Source organism: Cryptomeria japonica, chromosome 5, assembly GCF_030272615.1.
Source record: "Cryptomeria japonica chromosome 5, Sugi_1.0, whole genome shotgun sequence".
Lineage (NCBI taxonomy): Eukaryota > Viridiplantae > Streptophyta > Pinopsida > Cupressales > Cupressaceae > Cryptomeria > Cryptomeria japonica.
In genome coordinates, this window is record NC_081409.1 from 332,844,108 (window position 1) to 332,864,378 (window position 20,271).

At 31.7% G+C, this 20,271-nt stretch overlaps 1 protein-coding gene across 1 annotated transcript in view; it reads right to left on the bottom strand.

Annotated features, from left to right (window-relative positions):
* Positions 1-20,271, bottom strand: part of LOC131063237 (alkaline ceramidase TOD1-like) — a 48,625-nt gene that overhangs the window by 25,203 nt on the left and 3,151 nt on the right. The window contains exons 2-3 of the mRNA XM_059220641.1: positions 4,219-4,974; positions 3,801-4,123 (exon numbers count right to left, since the gene is read on the bottom strand). Coding sequence (XP_059076624.1) covers positions 3,801-4,123; positions 4,219-4,974 — 1,079 coding nt within the window. The remainder of the gene's footprint in view (positions 1-3,800; positions 4,124-4,218; positions 4,975-20,271) is intronic.

The following is a 20,271-nucleotide window of genomic DNA, read 5'->3' on the forward strand; positions in this document are numbered from 1 at the left end:
GCTAAGGGTATTATAAGGCTCTGTTTAGCATACTCTATTTTGTTGAATGTCCATGAAGAGAAGACTGTGAAAGATCTTTGGAAGAAGCTTGGAGACATTTATCAAGCTAAAACTGGTAAACAAGATTTTTTTGAGAAAGAAGATGTATTCTCAGAAGATAGAAGATGGAGGATCTATTGTTGATCATCTCAATGTATTCAATATGATTGTTTCTCACTTGGGTTCTATTGGTGATAAGATCAAGGAGGAGAATCATTGCATATTTCTTTTGTTGTGTTCTTTTCCTGACTCATGGGACCACCTTATTATGGCTATTGGAGGTACAACCACCAATTTCAATATGGATAAGGTGGTAGCATCATTAATTTTTGAACAGATGTAGAGGAAAAATTTTGATTCACCTAAGGAAGCTCTTGTTGTAATCTCCCCAAGGTATTTTTGAATAATGTCAGTCCTTAATAATTAACATCAACTAGAGAATGCGATGAACTCAAGAGTGTAAGTGTATTGCATGTTAGATTAGAAAGTATGTGTCAAGATTTAGATTTATGTGATACAAAATAGGTCCAAAATTAATCTAGAGTTAGTTATAGTTTTGCACAAAATTTTAATAAACACATAGACCATGGATATTAATTTTTTATATCATGTCATCAAATTTTGCATTACATCTAGATTTTTATCTTCATCACCATTAACAAAGGTAAGTACTTGAATCCCATGCATTTAATTTATTAAAGTAATATTAAATATTTTGAAAACCCCCAACTAGATATTGCATAGATTAATGTTTTTTTATATATTGCAATAAATAATTAACAAAGGTAACATATTAAGAATTATTATTGTTATTTATGTATTATATTTATTTTGATAAGGAAGCTAAAAACTCTTAACTTGTTAGTGGTTCTTTCTCTACTAGGAAAGTTGAGTGACTTATAAAGAAACCATCAAAGATCAAGTCTTGTTTGAGTTCAAGGCCCACTAAGATGCTCTTAAGGAATGTGGCTAGCCTAATTCCCTAGGCAGCCTTAGCAAAATGGGCATCCTTTAGTACTTTTCTTGTCTCTTAGTTGAAAGAATGCAATCAACCCTTATTCCTTCCATTGGATTTGAGCTAAAAGAAGTACATTATTGTGTAGTAAAATGAATAATCAAAGATATTAGATTTCCATTATTGTGTAAGCAATTTTTTAGCCATCAACGTGTCAAATCACACTTTGTGATCCACCATCAGGATGCAAGAGAGTTCAAGGAAAGAAAGATAATGAGATGCAGACCAAGATTCCAATATAAAGAATGAGGAAAGGAGGGAATAAGCACGAGGACCAAGGATGAAGGAAAGAATCAAAGAGCCCAAAACTCTCATAAACTAACAAAAATAAAAGCCATAATTATAATTGTATACACACACACACACACACACGCGCGCACAAATCAAAATACATAAAGGTTAAAAAATAAAAACAACAAAACAACAAATGAGCAAGCTCAAATACACTAAAACTAGAAGTATTCTTATATTAAAATTGTAATTTAAATATAAGAATAAAAAAAGGAAAACAAAAAACAAAAAAATGTGATCATGAACTAAATAAACACAAACAATGATAACAAACAAATAAGAAAAATATAAGTAAAAGAGAAGGGAAAGAAAAACATAAATATATATAACCAAAAGAACACAACCAAAAATATCAAACACAAAAAGATACCAAAACACCATAACAAAATAAGTACTTAAAAATACAAAGAAAACGAAACATAAGAATAAGAAGATGAAAAGGGAATTAAAAATAAAAATAAAAATGAAAATCATTTTTTCTTTATTTATTCTTATATTTATAAAGAGATACAAATATAAGAATAAATTAATGAAAAAAGAATTGGAAAAAAAAAAAGTGTCACGTAGTGGCTAGTGTTTGCCATCTTTATAGTATTGCATAATGAAAAAATTGTCTAGTTAATAGATTGGTTATTAAATATCAATTTGGACATATGTTTCAACAATAGCTAGAGATAATATACTTTCAAGGCATATGTATTGTAGTTATGCATTAGAGAGTACCCAAGATAATATACTTTCAAGGCATATGTATTGTAGTTATGCATTAGAGAGTACCCAAAATTGTAGTATATAATGAACAAATTGAAATTCAAAGTTGAAGAACAAATTGAAATTCAAAGTTGAAGGCGCTTTATTGATTAAACATTTATAGTTATTTCATAATTATTCTAGTTTTTAAAATAACAATTAATATGTTCCAACTCTAAAATTATATAATTCTAGAATACAATAATCTCTATAAATTTAATTCTAAATTTAACAATAACCATCAATCTAATCTTAACTCTTGATTTAATTTTTAATCCTTACCCTAATCTTAACTCTTTATCTAAGTTTAACCCTAACATTAATTTTAATCTTATGTCTAACCTAGTTCAAATTATAGTTGTAACCACAACCCTAATTCTAACATTAACATTAATTTTCACTATAGCCATAATTCTTAACCTAGTTTTAACATTAAATACACCCCCTAATTTTAACATTAAATAAAACCCTCATTCTATTTTTTCCTTAACTTCTAAACCCAACTCCAACCTTAACTATATTGATTTTAGAATTATAATAATTAGTAATAATTAAGATTAGATCTATTATGATTTAATTTAAATATTTAAAATAATTATTAATTAACATCATAATTATAATATAATTGATGAAAATATTTATATTCTATAATTATTTTAAATTTTAAAATAATAATTACTATGTTAAAATTTTAAAATTATATAATTATGAAATTATAATAATATATCTAATTCTAATTCTATATTAAAATTATAAATATTTCAACTTAATTTTAAAAATTAAATCCACAAACATTTAACCATTTAAATATTTAACAAGTAAGAGAAAAATGAAGTGAATCATTTTTTTTTCTTGTGTTCAAGCATAAAGAATCTATTCCCTGATAACACATTCTTGGATTAATATCTTTAAAAAATATATAATATTTAAATGTTTTCAAAAATATATATATTTTTTAATTATATATATAATTTATAAGAAAATTTAAACATGCTAAATATTATTTTCCAAGCCATTAGATTGGAGAAAAATATTTTTTACAATGCAATCGATTGCAAGGAAGAAAAAAGTTGAAGAACAACTAAATAAGAAAGAACAAGAAAATAAAAAGAGCAAAGAATAAGAACAAAAGATGAAAAAGCCAAATAAAAATACACATAGAAATGAAACTAGAAAGGAAAGCAAAACAAATTATATATATATGGTTGAGCATAATATATAAAACAAGAACAATGCAAAATGAAACCAAAACATTAAGCCTAAATAAATACACAAAATAGTAAAAAAACAAGAAAAAGAAAAAAGAACAACTAAACCACAAGAAAGTAAGAACCTAAAATACACACAAAAACAAACCACAAACTTCACCATATCAAAAAAACACAAATTTCATTTAAGAACCTAAAATATACATAAACAAATCAAAAACTTCACTCAAAAAAACAAAACAAACAAACAAATAAACAAACAAGCAAACCACAAATTTCATTCATACTCCCAATACCATCTCTTTTTTAGAAAAAAAAGGACTCAAAAGTTTGCTGTATATTGTGTACAACAACCTAAGAGATCCCCTCTGTCTACTGAACCTGACATTCAAATAGACTACTCAATATTTCAAATGTGGCTTATTTTATCCAATAATAACTTTAGCTGAAAATACCATTTGAATTTATTTTCATATTTATCAATGTGCAGGACTTACATCCCACATTGTGTTCAAGTAATTTTGACAGGCCGATTTTTGACCCAAAGATATTATAGACTCCTGCAAATGGGTATCTGCTAAATTGTTTACCATGCTTTCTTTCTTCACAAGAATATTATGACGATATTCAGAAGTAATGGAGTTGTACACACCAACCTCGAACATACTTATCACAGGCTTTGGGCTCATCATATCTCGGACATAAGCAAATGCAAGCTGATCTCTTGGATTGAATGCCTCCAATTCATTGAATAGCAGACATGAAAACAGATTTGTTGCAATTTCATGCTTTCTTAGTATCAATCCAGTGTCAGGAACATCTGAAACAAAACAAACAAACAAACCCATATCAATGCAAATTGCATTGAATTCCAAAAGCAAAAGAAGAAAATAGCAAAAGCATGCAATTACATACCACTATCAAATGGTAGCTTTGAAGGATTCCATGGCTGCAAACCCTCTTTACAATAGCTCTCCATTTGATGAAGCACAGCCTGCTTATTCCATTTGTGCCATCTGACAGTAAAGATAGCTTCCTCCATAGTATGGATATTGTAAGGATGCTTTGCAATGGCCATGCTGCCATTTTTTCTTATAAGCAGAGCATCTAAAATTATGAATGGATCAACTACCAATTGAAGCTTAGCATCCACCCATATGCTATAAATACTGTTTGGGAAAATCCTGTGAATCAGATGCTTTGGTATGACTCCATTCATCACAGAAGTATTGTAAGGCAAGCTTGTAACCAACACAACCCTCCACAATCCAATTTTGTGGAATTCATCTGGCCTTATGTTATTGTGGGCTAGGGATTCTAGGGTTTCTTGATCTACAAACATGAAAAAACAAACACTTTGGGCTGTGATTTTCTTAACATGTCTTGGCTGCCTGAGCTTGTCATAAGCTCCAAAAATGGCAGAAACTACAACTAGACCCCTGCAAGAATCCATAGCTTGGCGATCTTTACTAGAGACTTTGAATCCAGTGTCTTGAGGACTTAGAAACCCACAAGATATTTCTCTGCTCCCATCATATTGAAAAAATGATTTTCTTTCTTCCAGGCTCAGACTGCCCCCAAATGAATTGGTTCCATTACTGTCTGTTGAATATATCACAGATGTATCATTCACATTTCTTCCTTGTTCCATATTCTTAAGAGCATCTGTGGCTGGCATAACAGATTGAAAGATATATAAATATATATTCAGAGCTATTTGGGTGTTTTACGAGTCATCTCTAAGATAAACAACTTGAGTTTGGGGTACAATGGATAGATCAATAGACAACATGCAAAGGGCCTATAGTTTGATTTTATGAATTATTGAAAAAAAACAATGATGAATTACTGGATGTGATTCTAAATGTCGATCAAATAAACACAGTATAATCCAAAAGCTTGTATTCTAAGAAGAAAATGTGTTAACAATAGAAATGATATAAATTTTACCTGATCTATGTGATAAAAAGATACAAGAGGAATTTTCCATGGCTTTGCCTTGGCGCAACCTGTACTTTTCAGGTCCATAAGATGCAGGATATAAAAATACAGGCCATGGTATCTCTGCCTCCTCATTTGGCTGAATAGATATGGAACCTCTGATATTTTGACATTTGTAAAAATTATTGAACAAGTAGTTCTTCAATATGAAAAGAAATGATAACATTAATAGGGATAGGAAGAGAATGATTATACAGTTAACCATTTTTTTTGGAGCAGAAGAAAACATCTTTTTTCGTTCTGTTATGCGTTAGTTTCTCTAATTGTTGTTATCTGCAGGCGGAGAACACAAGTTTCAAAAGTGAAAGGGTTCATATTCTTCTCCGCGAATATAATATTTTGGTTGTGCATGGAGATCCAACAATCTCCAATTCGAACAAGCAAAACGGACATGTCCATATATTTTCTATCTTATATATCTAAATTTATTTAAATTCTTGGATTATAAATTAATTGATATTCTTTAAAAAAAAAAAAAAATTATATTAAAAAATAAGCATCATATTATAATTATAAATTATAGATATAATTGTTTCATATATTAAAAAAATTTATGATATAATTATATTTATTTATTATAATATATATATATATATATATATAATGTTTTTGATTAAGTAAAAACAGGTTTTAGGGGACCCAAAACCCTATTACAATTCGAAAGATAAGCATTAAAGAGACGAAACAAAACAGCGGCAAATACCAGCACAAAAACCAGCAGCTAAGAAAAAGACAGCAAGAAGCCAACAAGAAGTTGGCTCCAAACCCAACATTACAAATTACTTGAAAACTTTAATAGATTCCTCAGCATTTTGAACCAAGAGCATCATCGCCTTGGCCGCTTCCCTCAGGTCGTTGTTTTCCTCTCTCAACTGGCTATCTTTTGTATTGATCTCCATCCCAGTAGTGTTCTGCCTTGTTCTACGCCTCGGAGTCTGGTGGGTGGTGCTGAAAGTTGGAATATCATCAATGACAACCAGATTATTTTCCTGATTTTTCCTTTCCAGATGATCCACCAAAGCATTCATGTTCTGTGATGAGACTTTGAGTGTCGTAACCCACCATAATAAACTCAACAAAATTGAGTATTCTTCTTTTTTTTTTCTTTGTGTTTGATTTAATCATTATGTTTTATTCAATTGCATACTCTGGGCATCCATCCATTAGGATTAGGCATTCATCCATCCGGTATGAGCATCTAACCATACGGGTTAGGCAATTGTCCATACGGGACATAAGATTCCATCTATCCAATATGGGATAGGCATCTACCCATACGGGGTAGGCATCTATCCAAACGGGATAGGAGATGCTATGGCCAGAGACTTAGACTCATCGGGACCATTCGGGTCCTGAGCCAGTCACTAAGTACTACACTCTTCTAACAGAAGTGCACCGAGATCGTCGTCCTTAGGAGTATTTAAATAATACAAGCTTGAATTCCGCCTCGGGAAGTCAAGCGAATCCATACGGGATTCCTTCCAAGTATGCATTGAATTTCTTTTTCCAATTTAATTATCTTATCTTTCAAATAGGATTCTTACTCAACCAAGCCTAGACCCCACCCACGAACGCTTGAGTATGAGGGACAACTTCGTCCCAAGACTGCCTATATACCCGCTTCGGCACGGGATCAAGGCATAAAGTATGTAGTTCTATTTTCTATTCTAAAATTTGATGTAAACTGATTTGTGGGTACGCAACCCTTTCTAGGGTCAATGTCCCAGACAGTTTCTCTGCGGTTGCTACCCACAATGGTAGCGCTTAAGCAAAGGCTCAAGATGGCCTATTGCTTGTGGCCTAAAACAACTAGATCCTAACACCTATCATGAGCATCACCCTTGACCAAATTGCCAACCACCAATATCTCTTCAAGATTAAAAAAAAAATCAATTTCATAAAAGCATTTAACTTAACCATCCCTAAAAGGGGTTTACTATGGTTTATCTCAACTGATGTGAAATCATTTAAAAATTATCTTATTAGATTATCGATCCAAGGGGGATTACCCACCCCTTGGCTTTTAACTTCCAAGTGTCCCTTATTACTCCCCGACGATTTATAGGTACGATGCCACAGACGTCGTTGATGCAGCTTTATTAGTCATTAAGTGTAGTAGTTCAACACGACGACATTACCCGTAAGCGTGACCCAGAGGCACCGTATATACCGAACGCTGCTAGTTTTGGTTTTCCAACTTCTTTTGTTTGGTTTCTAACTTATAATAACATCATGTTGAAAAATAATTATGAACTTAGACATTGCAAAGCCAAATTAATTGAAATAACTATGGAATAAAAAGAACCATAACTAGAATTATTTATTCAAAAACTTGAATTAATTTGCATAAAAATGAAAGTTAGGTAACTTGTATACCAACAATTAAATGTATAATTTGTATGAAGATGGAAACACCAATAATTGAATCAACGTAAAGATATATGCATGAAGTGAAGGTAAGGTAAGTTGTACGCGAGAATGCCGCTTATAAAATCACTAACCCAACATAGAATTTAGCTTATGTCATTTAATTGCTAAGTGGATCTTAAGAGGACCTAATATAAATTTGTTAAAACTAGTTTATAAATTTTTTAAAAAATTACTTAAGTTTAAAAAATTTTATTAACTAAAATTTATTTACATATCAAAAAAAGAATTTTTAAATAACCTAAAATTTTAAACATATAAAAAAAAGAATTTTGAAAAAAAAAAGGTCACGTTGCCATCGAACTAAGTTCGATTAGCATGCATATTGGTTAATGGGAGTGGGAACCCACGGTCCCCTCCACTACCCTACGGCCACTACCACAGCAGTGACCGCAGGCTAGTGGAGGGTACCGTAACGGTACCACTCCCCCTGCGGAGTACTATCTCCGTCCACTTGCGAGCCAGTACGCACAGATCTTTTTTGTGTCGTGCCACATCAATCACTTCGCATTATTAATATTAAGGTTTATAAATGCTATATATATATATATTGTGTCTAAAGTTTCCAGATTAATTTTATTTAAAACCAGAACAGTTTAATTTTATTTAAAACCAAAATATGAGAGGTAAAGTATTAATGTGAACAATAAGAATTTACTTATAGTAGCAAATACACAAAGGGTAGTATTAAACCAGAATACAAAAATGAAGCAATATGGATTTACATATTGGAGCGATTAACACAGATAGTAGAATTTAACCAGAATACAAAAAAATGAAGCAATATAGATTTGCATATTGGAATAATTAATACAGAGAGTAAAACTAAACTAGAATACAAAAAATGAAGCAGTATGGATTTGCATATTGGAATAATTAATATAGAGAGTAAAACTAAACCAGAATGCAAAAATGAAGCAATATGGATTTGCATATTGGAATATTTAATACAGAGAGTAAAACTAAACTAGAATACAAAAATGAAGCAATATGGATTTGCATATTGGAGTACAGAGAGTTATTCACAGAGGGCCTCATTCCTTGGTTTTCAATTGTTATTTTCCAGAGAGGAGTAGATAACCAAACTCGAACAAATGAGAATATTGCAGAAAATTATTCACAGCGAATTTCTATCCTTTCTTTCAACAATTTTTCGCAGAAAATATATAACCAGATAATGGAAAATATGTATAGAATCAAATGAGAAACATAGAGAAATATCCACAGCGAGATCTATGAGATTCAGATTTTTATTCGAAAACCAGAGAGATGAATTAGAGGGAGAAATAAAGATTAATCTAATCTAGTTTTCAACAAGAATTGAAACAATTTGATTTAGTTGAAACAAATTGATCTAATCTAATTTGCAGCAAGAATAAGATGCATGATAAAGTAAAACTAAATTGAAAGAACCTAGATGCTTGAAATTGATGTAGAATCCCCTATGAATCCTTCAATTAGTCTCCCTTGATCCTTCAAACTTGAAAGAAGCCCTCCAAAGAAATCTTAGTTATTTTCAAAAATGAAATATAACTACAAAAGAAAAAATTTACTTGAGAGAAGAATTTATTTTTGGAATAACCAACCCCCATTTTTGAAAACTTGCATATCATTTATAAGAAAAATCCCTCTATTCCACTACCTAAAATTTTAATTAAAAAAAGAGATTCTTTCCCAATTTTGGACTTCATGCAAATTGATTAGACTTAGTAGGAGGAGTTACATGCAAGGTGGTGGAGAATCCTCTAGAAGCTTCTCATTCTTCCTACAACATGTGCCATAATTGGATGAGGAAAACTAATTAATTAATTAAGAAAAATGTATATTTTCCATGTGTGTGTGTGAGTTTTATTATTTTATCCTTTTATGATATTCATTCAATCATTTAAATAGTTTATCCAAAAATATAATAGAGTTTGTATTTTAAATCCAAAAGTGATAAAGGAGGGTTGTGACATTGAGGACCTGGAGACTATGGTTCATGAAGTTTTTTAGAGCCTTCTCAGTATGGTCGACCCTGGAGTTGATGTTGTCTTTATCATCTTCAGCCTGTTCTTTCAAGGTTCTTATAACATCCTCCAGGTGTTTCAAATCCCCTTTGATCAAATCTTTTTCCAGCCAATCCTCCATCTCGATTTCCTCTTCAGCTTCACTGGTTTCCGTCTCATCATTCTTTTTCCCAGAGTCCCTAATCAACTTATTAATCTTGTATATATTATTTAAGTGAAATAGTAGGAAAATTAAATAGACAGCATTGTATATATTATTTAAGTGGAATAGTAGGAAAATTAAATAAACGCCATCTCAATGGTAACCACATTTCACATTTAACAATGATAAAAGAAAAATAGTCACGATCTTTTTCTTCTCAACTAAATTTTTTTCTTTTACTATGATAAAAGTTTGTATAACACTTTTTTATGATGTTAATTATATTTTAATAATATTTTTATTTTATTTTTAATGTAATAGTTTAACTATTTTAAATACTTTTATTTAATCTATATTTTGAATTAAATTTAAATACTTATCTCTTTCTGATTCAAAAATTTGACTCCGTACTTAATCCATTATATAGGATTATTTTCCATCTGATAGTTTTGTTAACCATTTAGTGGCAATCAAACCTATTTACCCATGCTAGCCAAAAAGGTGTAGAAGAATGTTGGAGGTGATCACTATGGCTCAAGCTTTGATCAATGTCTTCTTTTATATTTGGTATCTGCTTTTTTTTTTAAGTTTTTAATTAAATTAAATGGAATTGTTTTTAAAAAACACTATCTATTGTGTACATAAAATATATTTTAAAAATGTATTTTATTCATTTATTGAATTTACAAGGACCCATATAAAATTTTATTTATATTTTTAATAAAAAATTTAAATAATTACACATACACTTGATTATTGATGTTAAAAATATATATATTTAAAAAGACCTAACTCAATGGTAAAAAAATGAATGAAACGATGTATCATATGTTTTAAATTAAAAATTAAATACAAAAATAAAACAAGTATATTATCAAAAAAAATAGTTCATAAAATAAAATAATTCTTAAATAAAAATTAAAAGTTATGTCTCTTAATAAATAAAATAGTTGAAAGTTATAAAAAAATAGCTTTCTGGTTTTTCTTTTCAGCTATTTATATATTTGTAACAATTTAAATAAATATTAACATTGAATATTCGTATAAAAAAAATAAAATAAAATTTGATTAAATATAATTAATGTACTTTTGAGCTTATAATAAAAAGAAATTGCATTTCTTGTGAATGGGGCTAGGAAGGTTGGTCTTCCCAAAAACTCTCGAGAGCGGAACGACTTAAATCACACACACTAAGCTTAAAAGTGTTAAAAAAATACTTCTCTTCTGCACAAAATGGTAAGAAAAAAAATTCTCTACAGCTTTCAATAGTTAAAAAATAATAATTTGAATTATTTTCTAGCATAGATATCTTAAATACATCTATCTAAAAGATGTCAAGAGATGGATCAATCTCAAAATACTTATATTTAAATTGTTATTGAGAATAGATAAGTCATTGTGTCTTTTAGATAGATCTTTTTAAGATATCTATGCTAGTAACTTAATTTAAAGTATTAATTTATCATATTTTCTATGATTAATTTATAATCGCGATGTTAAGTAATAAGATTTTAATATAATAATATATCTAGTAATGTGTAAATTATTAAATTAATATGTTTCCAAGATTTCATTCTTTCTTCTCCAACTTGTCTTTTGGTGAGTTACTTTTCTATTTTCATTTTTTCATAATGATCATATGTGTTGTGTCGAGCAATGGATTTCACTAGTCTAATCATGCAAAATAGGAATCAAACCCATTCACGTCAACATAGATTGGAGAATAATCAATAGGTCCAACTTCAAACCCTTGGGATATTTGGGCATAAAGATTAGGTTATTCTTCATTTGTGCTTTGATATGATTGGATAATATAGAATGATAAAATGCAAGAACTAGGTATAAAGATTTAATTTGACAAGAATTAGCATGAATAATAAGCCATAGAATATATTTGAAAATTCCGAAGAGATATTTGGAAATAGGAATCAAAGAGGAACCTGTGTTTGCGATTTGAGCCTGAAAGTGTCGATAAAAGTAGCTAGTCACCACTGACTTGAAGGTGTCTGATGCAAATATCATAAAGAAATTCTAGATCAGGAAGTTGCACTGATTATCTCCTTGAAATTTCATCAAAAAATATTGCTCGCAAGCAACAGTTGCCACTAACCAGGGTTTTCTACTTCTTCAAAGTGTGGATTTGTTTGTCTCGGTCTCCACTTTATGAATCTATAATCCTTCTTTGATAGATCAAAATCCTACACACAAAAGAGACAAAAAATGGTGTTAGGTTGTAAAAGGGTTTGCCTAAGTCAAACTATTATTAAAAAAAAAGATTTTACCCTTACAAGGTAAAGGCTAAAAACCTTAAGAAAATACTTAATTGAAATGTGTTATACATTTGTTATTAATCTCCTTGCCATGAAGTCTCATGAAAGGTTGATGTTGCTAGGTGGAAGATCATACCTTCACATAAACTCGATCATGGATATCATCTTGAATGCTTGAACATTTGGATATTTGACCTCTCCTTCATAATCTTGAAAATGTTTGATTACGTCCTCAATTGGACTTGAATTAGAGTGGAATTTCTATTAAGAGATGTTTCAAAGAAGGTTCGGGTAAGAATTTATTTATACTCAACCTCATGAAATGTAGACCAACATTAGGAGCACTTTCCTGCTCAACATTTTTTTACTATTAAAGTATTAAAATTTGGGCCCCTTTTGGCTAGAGTGTGGTGCTAGGATCCCTAGTCTACAGGGTCTAGGGTGCTAAGCACCCTAGTCCAAGAGGTCTAAGGCACTAGGCACCATAGTCTAGTCCTCCTATGCTAGGAACTAGGTCAAAGAGCCAAGATCAATGCAAAGACCTCAAATTTGGCACTAGTTTGAGTAGAATTAGTCAATCTCAGGGGCAATAATGGAGAATCACTAAAGTGGGCCACAAATGAGTGTGAAATTGTATAACGATACAATTTACGATACTACATTTATCCCCCACTTTATTGTGAGTGTGATCTTATGCTCATAATCTTGGTAAAGTACAAGATAGAATCAAAAGAATTCCGCTTAGAGATTAAAGAGATAAGAAAACACCAAGCCCCCAAGGACTTAGAATCTAGTTGGACTAAAATGTCAAGATAAAAGGAGCATTATGATCAACACATGGAAGAGATTTGGCTTCTATGTCTAGTAAGGAGTTGCTTACTATGAATCATATGAGAAGAGAAAGAAGAGACATGAATTCTTGGTCTAGTAAGGGTTTCTTACTATGAGTCATGTTGAAAAAAGGAGAGTCAAACCAATCTACCAAGGTGTGTTACGCTAGTTGACTTTAGAGATTACAAAGAAAAATCTTAGTTTGCTAGATAATCTAACAAAAAATGACTAAAAAATGGGTGTTGCAGCATGCACCAAGTACAAAGATTACAAAACAAAGCATCAACTTGCAAAGTAATTTGAAAAAAAAAAATCGAACTACAAAATGGGTGTTGTAGTGTGCACAAAGCATATCATGGTGTGTGATCAAAGTATACAAAACAAACCTTGCGGTGTGTGCACAAAGTGTAACATATAGCGAAGTATATGCCCCCATGTTAAATTGATTGTGTATGCCTTACCGAGAGAAATTCCTTTAAGGATCATACATCTAAAAGACAAGAATGTCGCAATAATGAAATACCCCCAAACATAGGCAAATAAAAGGTGAAAGGGATCCACTATCTAGGTTAGTATGCAGATTAGATAAATCATGTATATCAAGTATGATTGTATTGAAGTGACCTCATCCCCCAAAGGTAGTGGAACTACAAGCACACTAAAAGAAAAACATATGTAAGATGAACGACGTCTTTTTGGGTCAACATGGAAGAAACCAAAAATATCAACACTTTGCATCATCCCCAAGTAAACAACACAAGATCACATTTATGACACAAAATCTATACAACATATAGAAGAAGTGGGATACAAATAGATGGTTTTTATGACAGGGTTGATCCCTTTGTTGCATTGTGTCATCCAAAGATAACTTAAAATTATACAAAAACACACCAAACATCACATTATGAAAATCACATTACATGCAACCAAAGACACAAAAGAATCTACTACAAGAGTGAGCCAGGCTAGAAAATAATCCGCCTTCGAATCTTGCTCAACACCATCTAAAGATGGTGGAAAAGATGTTAAAGGAGTCACAACTAGTACGGTAGATGGATCTATTGCTAGTGCCAAAAAAGGACCATGCTCTAATAATGAATCACTATGTGTCACTAGGAGCTAGAGTTAAATCTTTTGCAAACCTTGAAGATAATTTATCATTAATCTCAACATTTTCATATGTATATCATCAAAATCACTAGTACTCTTATATTATTATCAATGTCATCATCCAAATTAATCACAATAGGAGATCTCATGCAAGGAGGAGATGAAGAAGAAGATTCATTTTAAATAAACAACTTCAACCTTTGGTGAGGGTGATCAAGATAAAGACCCTCTCTAGGATTAGATGAAATTTGGGAAAACAAGACCAAGTCAACATTTGACTGCTTGGGGGAAAAACAATTTAGGAAGCAAGCTCATGAGCCTTAGTGCAATGTCTTTATCAACATTCTCTCACATTGCGATTTTGTTTTATACAACTCGAAGCTTGTGTGGAAGAAGGTAGGGGATCACTCAATATTGGTTTCTTTTCTTCCTTTTCTCTAGGATAAGAAGGAGAAATAGAATAAAATACACTAGGTTGAGAAATAGAATGTGTTGGTCACTTCTCTCTTTGTCCTATATAGGATATGGGAGGTCGGACCACAACATATAGATGGAATAGAAAGAGTGGGAAAAAATCTTGTTCTAAGATGTGGAGCTCGAATAGTTATTTTCATATCTACATGTGAAGAATCATTAGGAAGATTAGTAGAAGTGAAACCCAAAGGTTTTCTTAAGGTCGATATCCTATTGGCTTTGTACTTTTGATAGGATGGTAAGAGGACATCTTGACTAGGTTTCAAGGTTGAGGTTTTTGAGGCCAAAAGAAATCAAGGGTGAAGTTTCCACAATTGGCAAAGAGTTGATAAAGACTATGGTTGATCATTATAATTTTCCCATTATAAGGGAACTTAAAACACTTATGGATGGTAGAAGGGATAGCTTTCTTGGAATTGAGTCAAAGGTGTCCCAACTTCACATGAAATTGGTTCAAGGTAGGAATAATGGAAAAGGTAACATCTAAGAATTTAGTACCAACTTTGACGGGAAGGGTAATGGAACCTATAGTAGGACAAGTGAAACCATGATTCACCTTAATCACAACATCAGATTTATCATAAGTATTCTAATGAAATTATTGTGTATAGATATGTTCTCCCATAATAACATTCACCATATATATTGGATCAATGAACACTCTATGTGAAAGGTTTCTTTAATATTTGCAGTAATGTATAATGGGCCATTAGGTGATTTTATGATGTCTCGAGTCAAAGGTAATTCAAGGTTCACACTTAGGCTTAGGTCCATGCTCAATCAAATTCACAACATTATTGGTTTAATTAGATATATCATCAATAGCTGCATAGCCTCTATCATTATGCTTAGCAACATTGGTAGAGTGGGAAGGTAAAGGATTGGTAAAGATTTACAAGCTTTGATTAGGAAGTTCCATAGTTATATTTCATTTATCATTCACACCATCCACCACTATAGCATTAGAATCAATGAGATCTTGAATTTCATGTTTCAAACGAATGCACTTCTTAAAATCATGCCTGATTTGATGATGTTATTAGAAAAAGGCTTTTGGATCGAAATAAGGTGGTGAAGGTTTGGAATTATCTATAGTATGGACAAGAGGAAGCTTCATCACATTATGATTAATCATTTCAAGCAAAATGCTATGCAAATATTTTAAAAGAGGAGTGAAGTTGTGATGTTTGAATTTAGAAGCAAAGTGTGCTACAAAAGGCGTTGTTATAGCTACCACTTGAGAATCAATATGATTAGAAGAATTGTTGCTATTGATCTTGATGAATTTATTGTCTTGTTCTCTAAAGTTGAGAATTTTTTGGTGAGCATATTCATTCATATCAACCAGAGTCAAAGATAAAGAGAGTTCATATTCACTTACTTGAAGCTAATAATTATTAAGTATTGTGTACAATTTTATGAAAGATGTGTAGATTTAGTAAACAAAAGCTTCTAATGTATTTTTGTAAATTATTAAAGAAAATCCTTTGAACATCACCATCAATCACAAGATAAGAAATTTGTACATGCAAATGTGTGTGTATATACACCAATGAAATTAGTTGACCTTGTTTATAATGCACTAAATCAATCAAAGTAACTTTTGGGCCAATATATTTTGAAAATGTTAAATGAATGCATTAGTCAATTGTTGAAGTATCAATGGAATACCCAGGAAAGGAGCAAAACCATTTCAAAGCTTTATCTCTTTAGGAACAAGGAAACAGTTTTGCAAGGAATCTTTGGTCATATTGGAAATCACTACATAAAGTGGAAAATATTGTCATGTGAACGTGGGGGTCACGTTTTCCATTATATTTCTCCAAATGGGGAAACTTAATGTTTTGTTGAAGAGTATGGAAGATTTCAATGGAATGTGGGATAGTGGTCAAATATGTAGGATTGGTGGGTTTGCATTGGGTTATGCTAGTCAATTGTTTTTATAAAGATGAAACATTTTGCAAAAACTGGTTTATGGTGGCTTATGTGGATGAATTGGATTGTGATGAAGTATTTGAAGGTGTATTAAGATAGGTATGTTGAACATTGTGATAGGTAGGTGGAGGAGATAGTTGAGAAACAAATGGGAGATTGGTTGAAGGTGGAACATAAGCATATTGATTTATAGGATTCCCCCCACTACTAGCATGTGTAGCATTAACATTTTTTGTAGTAGTTCTCGTGATGGAAAATGTATATGTAGGAACATAAGGCAAAGATATAGGAATAGGCATGGAAATCTCAACTTGGTTTTGAGGAGTGGAATGTTCAAGCACCTCGTCACAACTAGCCAATTTCATAGTGTTTTTATCCACTAAGTGATCTATACATGCAACACTTTCACACCATGTTCGTCATTTTGAATCAACCTCCTTAAACCTTCAATCAAGGGGATTACCTCTCCCCGCAAGTGTTCTTGACTCACAAATTGTTGAATAGCTTCCAATTACTTATCAATCTTCCCAATTTTTCATTAGACTCTTGAGTTGAAGAGTCGTCATCATCATGAGAAGCATGAAAGGAAGGATTATCAACAATGTTATGAATAGTAGGTGTTGGATTAAGAGAAGTGGATTCACCCAAGCTCCTATTGGAGTAATTAGGACAATATCTAATTATTTAATTAATTAGGCCCTTTAATTACTTTACTCACAGGCTAGCCTTAAGTGCTTTTTTGTTATATTAGATTAGGCTAATAATAAATTAAGTTCACTTAGTTGAGCTAATCTTTAGTTCTTTATGCTAATTTTAGTTTCCTAATTTTAGATTAGCTTTCTCATGCTTTCTATAAAGCAATTCATTCATTCATTGTAATCTATCCAGTTTCATTATAGGTTAATCTACTTATTGGATTTCTACTTGGATCAATTCTCTCTCAAGGTTGCATAGCATTAATCGTGTCTTCTTCTCTTTAGGTGCGATAGGTGTTTTTCTTCCAAGTGATTATTGGGCTTGTGGGATTGAACAAATAACTCCAACATGGTATGAAAGCATGTATAAGGTGTCCATAACATTAACTACCATGGCTGACAAGTTTTCGGTTTGCAAATTGTTAAGGTTAATGTTAATGTTAAAAGCACAAAGAGAAAAAAGGGTAGCAACAATCAAAGTGGAGCTCCAAATAGTATGAAAGATGCTCCAATCAGTATATAGTGAGATACACAAAGAATGGGATGATCGTGAGACAAAAAAGTAATCATCTAAGGCATTCCACATAAGAATAATGGAAGATCATCTAGACCTTAAATATCCATTATACCAAGATATGATAAATATATAGATAAAACATGGCCTATGTCAAGGGACTTGTGGATTGACCCTTGTATACACATGATGCACGATACGAACAACCCCCATGGAGAAATAACAAGATTAATAATGTATTACAAAATACATGTCCACAAAACTATGAGGAGGATAATAGAAAATTTAACTATAAAGTAGGTTGAGAATGTTGAAGGGGAAACCATAGAAGAGATGATGTGACTTTCTATAAATGCGGTAAAATTGGCCACTACACCACAAAATGCTCCAGTAAAAAAAAGAGTTGTGCATTTTATGGTAATGCAAATCATGATTTAGATAATTGAGAGAGGGAACAAAAATATTTTCATAATGCTCCACCACATTCTAAGTGTGATGAGATTCAAGGGCCAAGCAAGAGTTATTAGGAGAATCCCTTCACAAGGTGTTATAGGATGTGAAAGAGGTAACATTTGGTTATCAGATACATCCAATGATGAGTAATATTTGAAAGAATAATACCAACAAGAGATAAAACCCTAGAAAAATAAAAAGAAAAATAATCATAAAGAAAATGTGGTAGTACTCACCCACCAAGGGACTAATACAGGTAAGAATAATGAGAAAATAGCTAAAGAGATAAGTGAAGGATTAGGTCCAAAAGAATAGTGATTATGATTACTTCCAACCCACAAAGAAACATCATGGTAAAGTGGTGCAATGTATTAAGCAAACCATTATACAACAACAAAGTAAAGAAATAGCTTTTTCTCAAAAGAAGAGGCACTCATGATAAAGAAGTTGGCTTCCCTATCCCAACAAAAAGATTTATTAGTGAAATTGAAACAATTGGGAAAATACTAGATTAAACAAACACCCAAGCAACCACAAATTCATAAAATAACAAAAGCCTGAGATTGGAAGAATGGACCACTAATAATAATTGTACATTTGAATAGCCACAAGGTGAAACATATCATGGTAGATTTGGGTGTAGACATCAATATAATACCACCAACCACTTGGGATAAAGTAGGAAGCCCTAAACTAGTAAGAAGTCCATTTAAAGTCAAAATAGCAAATTGATTTGGAATGCAAACAAAGAGGACATGGAAAAATATAGAAGTTAATGTATAAGTCCTTAAACTTACAATGGACTTTGAAGTAGTGAAGATGAAAGAGCCTTTTAACACATTTTGGGCATTATTAGATCTCAAATTGTTTGCAAATATAAAAAAAAATTAGTAGATTCTAGCAAAGAGAAGATTTAATGCGGGTGATACTAAGGTCATACATATTCTCTTGGGAGATGATGGAGATAATTCATATGTGAGGAAAATGCTCATGAAAAAGATGAAGAAGATAATTCAATATCGATATACTCAATCTCTAAATTATCTATGTTGGCATGAATGGCATAACTGATGCAGATGAAGAATTGTGATTGAACCGGTAAAGGATTGTTTGTGATGACATTGTGATGAAGAGATTGAGAATGCAGGATCAGATGACTTTGATCAGTTATTTGTGTTGTCATTGATCGCAACTGATGTTTACTATGTTGTATTTTGTCATCTAAGTCTTTTTGGTCTACCGGAAATGCCTTACTGGTATTATAGATAGTGAACTGGGAATTAGGACCTTAACTGGTAAACGAGGAAGGTTTTGATTTGATCTGGTGATTGGTGATGATTGAAGTGTTGCGGTTTGGAATGTGAGCTTGTATCATTGTAATATGTATCTGATCGGAACCGCATCATGTTTTGGTTATCGGAAATCATGTTTATGATTTTTGTTGTATTCTTGCTAGGGTTTAAGAAGGGTTTAAGGACCGGTAAAAAATTCTCTTAACCGGTAATGATTTTTGGTTTGGCGATGATCTACATCAAGTTCAAATGTTGGTGATGATGTGGCACAAACCACGTGAAGTGTTTGAAAGATGTTTTGGCACGTTTGGAGAGTGAATTTCTTGGGAATATGCAAAGTGCTTAGCGGAGTGTTCTAAGGGTTTGACTTTGTATCAGATCGAGATGCGATGATCATTCAACGGTTGTAATTTATTTGTAATTGATTGTAATGATCCATATGATGATCAATGATGATCTGTAATGAGTTGTAAAAGATCTGTGATGATCTATGTTGTAAGTCTTAGGGTTTTGTAACCAGCTAAGTTGAAAAGATTATTTATGTCAGTACAGTTGATGTTTATTGTGTCAATGGTTTTGAGAAAAGTGTGAAGCCAAACTAGAGTATGAGATCTGCCAGAGAGTAGCATATTTTGGAGCTTAATTGGATCTAATCAAGCAAGCAATTAAGTGTTGTACCTAGATCATTCATTGTTGTTCTCTAACAATTGCAGCAGTCAAAATCCCTTAACCGGGTAGGTCCTAACGGGCCTTACATTGTAAATCCCTTAACTGGGTAGCTCAAGATCTGAGTCTTAAATCCTCTTGCGATG